Consider the following 5,317-nt stretch of genomic DNA (forward strand, 5'->3'; position numbering starts at 1 on the left):
GTATGTATGTATGTATATATACGAGGTCTGATCAATAAGTATCTGGACTGATGCCATAGTAATGAAGCTAAAGCATGCAGAGTAAAGCTGCTTGGTAATGAGTGACCTTGACCTCTGCTGTGCATGTGCACTAAGTTTTAATATCCTAGTTCACTTCCACTGATTACAGCAGTGCTTGGAAGTAATGTGTGTAATGTATGATCGTCACATTGACCATGACAGAGAAAGTTGTCATGGCGATACCTGCTCAGAGTCCTATGCAAAGTTGCAGAAAGTGTATGGAGGGGAGTGTATGAGCTACACACAAGTGTATGAGTGGTTCAGACGTTTCGAAGATGGCTGAAAAAATGTTGATAGTGACGAATGCTCTGGGAGACTCGCAACCAGCAGAACTGAGGAAAACATCACAGATGTGCATGCAGCTGTGAGGGGAAATTGTTGAATAACCATCTGTGAGTTATCAGAGGATGTATAGATTAGTTACGGTTCAGTTCAGTCCATTATCACTGAAGATTTGGGTATGAGACGAATGACAAGGCTGGCCCTTCGAATTATAGGTATTGCTCATTTTTGCCAGCTGAGTGGACTGGAACAACATGAAATAAAGTGTCTTGCTCAAGGACACAATGTGTTGCTGGGTATTGAACTCACGACCTTATGACTGTGAGATGAATACCCCTAACCATTAAGCCATGCATCTTCACATATAGATGTGTGTGTGTGTGTATGTTTGTATTTCCTTGCCTTGACATTGCATGATATTCGTAAATGAGTGTCACTGTCATATAAGCAGTGTTATTCATTTCCAATACTCATCAAACACATGTCCAGTCATGGAGAAATATTACATAACTTGGAGATAGGTAAGGATTAGCCACAGGAAGAGCATCCAGCCATAGAAAATCTGCATTGCTAAACTCCTTCTAACCCATGCAAACATGGCTAAATGCGCATCAAAATAATGATGTTTAAGACGGACAAAATATACTTTGTAATATTTGTTCTGGCCCCTTTAAATTCTGAGTTTACCAGCAACAACATTGGTGCCAAGCTGCCTTTGTTGTACCCCCTGACAACACTGATGGCATGGAAAAGGAAATCTGCTGCATGAGAAACTGATGGTCTTCTGTTAAAAAAAACCCCTAAGCATAGGTCCCAATCCCCTAAAAAGAATTTTCTAAGTAGGAAATTCATGATGTAATAGACTTATGATCTCAAAGACAGTCCAGCTATAACCATTTTATTCTTTCTTGGGCTATGTATACAGAGAAGGCATGTAGCTTAGTGGTTAGAGCATTTGGATCATGACCTTAAGGTTGTGAGTTCAGTTCCTGGTGACACATTGTCCTTGAACAAGATACTTTATTTCATGTTGTTCCAGTCCACTCAGCTGACAAAAATGAGTTGTGCCTGTAATTCAAAGGGGCCAGCCTTGACATATTCTTATTTCTTTACTGCCCACAGGGTACTAAACATAGAGGGGACAAACAAGAACAGACAAAGGGATTAAGTCGATTATATCAACCCCAGTGCGTAACTGGTACTTATTTAATCGACTCCAAAAGGATGAAAGGCAAAGTCGACCTTGGCAGAATTTGAACTCAGAACGTTAAGACAGTCGAAATACTGCTAAGCATTTCGCCCAGCGTGCTAACGTTTCTGCCAGCTCGCCGCCTTACGTATTCTTACATATCACAGCTTTGACATATTCTGTGTCACACTGAATCTTCCTGAGAATTTTGTTAAGGGTCTGTGGAGTGCTCAGCCACTTGCAAATTAATTTCACAAGCAGGCAGTTTGGTTGATCGAATCAAATGGAACCCCGATCATCATAACCGAGAAAGTGCCAGTTACATATACATAGAATTGCATTATCCAATGAGTCTATCCTGTTTGAAGTTAAGTAAAGAGTAATTTAGTTGCTGTTGCTAGCATGTTGAGAAGTAGAGGCTCACTGGTGGTGGCAGTGGTGATGGTGATGATGATGATGAAGGTGGTGGTGGTGGTGGAGAGTATAGTGGTAAAAGTTGGGGTGGTAGTGTTAGATGTGGCAGTGATTTTAAAGATCAATAGCATCCGTCAATATTCTCCTCCATTAGGAACTATTCAGCGAAATCAATGAAATAGTCTGGAAGACATGGCCTATTATTAAGGTGGTGGTGGTCATGGCAAGTGGTGGTGCAGGTGTTGGCAGTAGTGAAATACTTACTGGAGTGGTGATACTGGTGAAATGTGACAGCTGAGGTGGTATTGCTGGTAGAGTGTGATGGTTGTGGTGTTGGCAGTAGTGTTGGTGGTTATGGTGTTGTTGTTAGCATTGGTGTGGTGGTGGTGGTGGTGGTGGTGGTGATGAGATATTGGTGGCACTGTGATGGTGACAGTTGAGTAGTGTAGTGACAGTGTTGGCATGGTGGTGGTGTTTGTGTGTTGAGGTGTGATGGTTGAAGTGGTGCTTGTGCAAAGAGGTACTGTTGGCCGGTAGTAGTAGTAGTAGTAGTAGTAGTAGTAGTAGTAGTAGTGGAAGTAGTAATAGTATTGGCATTTCATTTTTTACATTCTGGGTTCAAATTCTGCTGGGGTCAACTTTGCCTTTCATCTTTTCAGGGTTGATAAAATATATACCAGTTGAGCACTGTGGTCGATGTAATCGACTTACTCCCTTCCCCATACATCCTGGCCTTGTGCAAGAATTTGAAACAATTATCATTATTATTATTATTATTATTATTATTATTATTATGAAGGCACTGAGCTGGCATAATCATTAGTATGCTGGGAAAATTGCTTAGCAGCATTTTGTCTATCTTTATGTTCTGAGTTCAAATTCCGCCAAGGTTGACTTTGCCTTTCATCCTTTCGGGGTTGATGAAATAAGTACCAGTTATGCAGTGGGGTCGATATAATCAACTAGCCCCCTTCCCCAGAACTTCAGACCTTTTGCCTATAGTAGAAAGGATTATTGTTATCCTTTTATATACATACAACAGATTAAACTTTTGGAAAATAAAAATTCCTAACATCAGCTCCCTAAGTATCTTAGCTGTCCCTAATAACACTGTTTTCTGGAGCTGCACTAAACTGGGTTTCCTCTATTCATCTGTTCAAATATTTAGGGACAGTTTCTAATGCACCCAGAATTACAGAGATACATTTTACCTGCACTTTCCATAGTCTCTGTAACTCAATGACTAGGTCCTGATACTTTGCTCTTTTCTCTGTACATCTCATATTGACTTTCTCATCATTTGGGACTGTAAAGTCAATTACCTGGCATTTTCTATTCTCTTTGCCTACTACTACCAAATCAGGCCTTCTAGCTTCTATTACTCTTGTCAGTCTGAATGTTAAAATCCAGCAACATCTTATATTTCTTACTTTGTAGCATTTTTATTAGGTACATATTCATACCAGTTATCAGTATGGTCAAATCCTAGCTTTCTATATAATTCCCAATGGATTTTTCTCCCTAGGTTGTCTTGTCTTTTCTTGTATTTTTTCTCTGCCAGCATACTATATTCACTTACTATATGAGTAACACTTTCCTCTTTTGATTTACATAACTTACATTGAGAATCTACCGGGTTTTAGTCCATCTTGGCTTTTATCCAATTAGTTCTTAATGCTTGATCTTGTGCTGTTACTAACAAACTTTCTGTCTCCTTTTCAACCTCCCTTTCTGAAACCATAACCATGTCTAACTATTACTATTTCCTGCAACTACTTTTGGGAATCTACCATGCAAAGATTTCTCTTGCCAGTCACGTAGTCTTTCCGATTTTTTTTTTAACTTTATTTGGCTTTTTGGTTTTCCTATGCCCTAGCAGGATTTAATAAAATTTCTTCTTCTTCTTTATTATTATTATTATTATTATTATTATTATTAGTAGTAGTAGTAGTAGTAGTAGTACTTGTAGTAGTAGTACAGAGTTAGACTCATGAAGGTCAATAATATGGAGCAAGGGTCATGTGGGATGATAATGTTGTAAAGGGTGTAATAACGAGTCATAAATGACCAAAAAGAAGACGATGACAATTAAATGGATCCTGCATCAGTTTCGATGATGCTGAGTATTACAGATGTTTGATCAATAGGACAACCTATTTATTGTGTTATCATAAGATGAAGTGGTGGAATACTTCATAAACAACAAAGTATTACAAGAAGGATTCTATCTTTAATCCTTTACCATTTAAGCTGGTCATATCCTCATGGAGGCATTGACAAGTGACCAAGACCTTTGGAGATATGCTGTGCTTGAGAAGATGATTCAAGCTAAGTGAAATCGTAGTCGTGGCCATTGCCAGCATCATGTAAATGGCACCTGTGAAATTATAGTCATGGTTGCTGCCAGTATCATGTAAATGGCACCTGTGCTGGTGGCATGTAAAGAGCACCCATTACACTCTTGGAGTGGTTTGTGTTAGGAAGAGCATCCAGCCGTAGAAACCATGCCAAACCAGACTGAAACCTGGTGAAGCCCTCCAGCTTACTAGTTCCAGATGTTAAATGAGGATGGAAAGCAAATGTTAAATGATGGTCCAGCCCAAATATTCTATCTGTTTTATGTTCAAAGTGGCTGGATCCAGGCTCTCACACATACCCTACAATGTCATTCTGAAAAATAAACAACCACGACATTCAAATCTCAAAGCTAGTAGGGGAAGGTAGAGAGGGAGAGAGATAAATAATGAGAGGGATAGTGAAAAAACATAGAATGTGTGAAAGAGAGGACAGGGAAAGAGTGTGAAAGAGAAAGGAGAGAAAGAGAGGACAGAGAAAGAGTGTGAAAGAGAAAGAGAGAAAATAACAAGTGTGGGAGATAGAGGGATAGTGAGAAAGAGAGTGAATGAATGAGTGTGAGAAAGGGACAAAGAGAGAGAGAGTGAGAGAGAGAGACAGGGAGAGATAGACTGAGAGAAACAGATAGAGGGATTAGAAAGAGAGAGACTGAGAAAGACAAAGAGAGAGAGAGAGAAAAAAAAAGCATATGTTGAATGAGAGATAGAGTGGGGTTGTAGGAATGAGAACACGAGTGAGAGTGTGAGTGACAGTGGTGAGTGTAGACAAAGAGTTTACTTACCTCAGTTCCAAGTGACTGTATGCGAAGGTTTGGTAGAAGCTGTTGTAATCTCGACAATAGATTGTGTGTAGCCAAAATGGTGCTGGCTTTAATGAAGTTTCCCAAATGGAATGGTATTTGTTGATTGAGGGACTTGATGAAGAACATCTCAACTGTATTACGGTGAAGCTGAAAATAATAATAATAATAATAATAATAATAATAATAATAATAATAATAATAATAATAATAATAAT

General features: G+C 39.1%; 1 protein-coding gene across 1 annotated transcript in view; it reads right to left on the bottom strand.

The window, feature by feature from the left end:
- The window catches only part of LOC106884340 (receptor-type tyrosine-protein phosphatase R-like), a 169,543-nt gene that overhangs the window by 36,341 nt on the left and 127,885 nt on the right, over positions 1-5,317 (bottom strand). Inside the window, exon 4 of the mRNA XM_014935681.2 lies at positions 5,082-5,249. Within this exon, the coding sequence (XP_014791167.2) occupies positions 5,082-5,249 (168 nt within the window). The remainder of the gene's footprint in view (positions 1-5,081; positions 5,250-5,317) is intronic.

This window comes from Octopus bimaculoides, chromosome 25 (genome assembly GCF_001194135.2).
Source record: "Octopus bimaculoides isolate UCB-OBI-ISO-001 chromosome 25, ASM119413v2, whole genome shotgun sequence".
NCBI classification, from domain to species: Eukaryota; Metazoa; Mollusca; class Cephalopoda; order Octopoda; family Octopodidae; genus Octopus; species Octopus bimaculoides.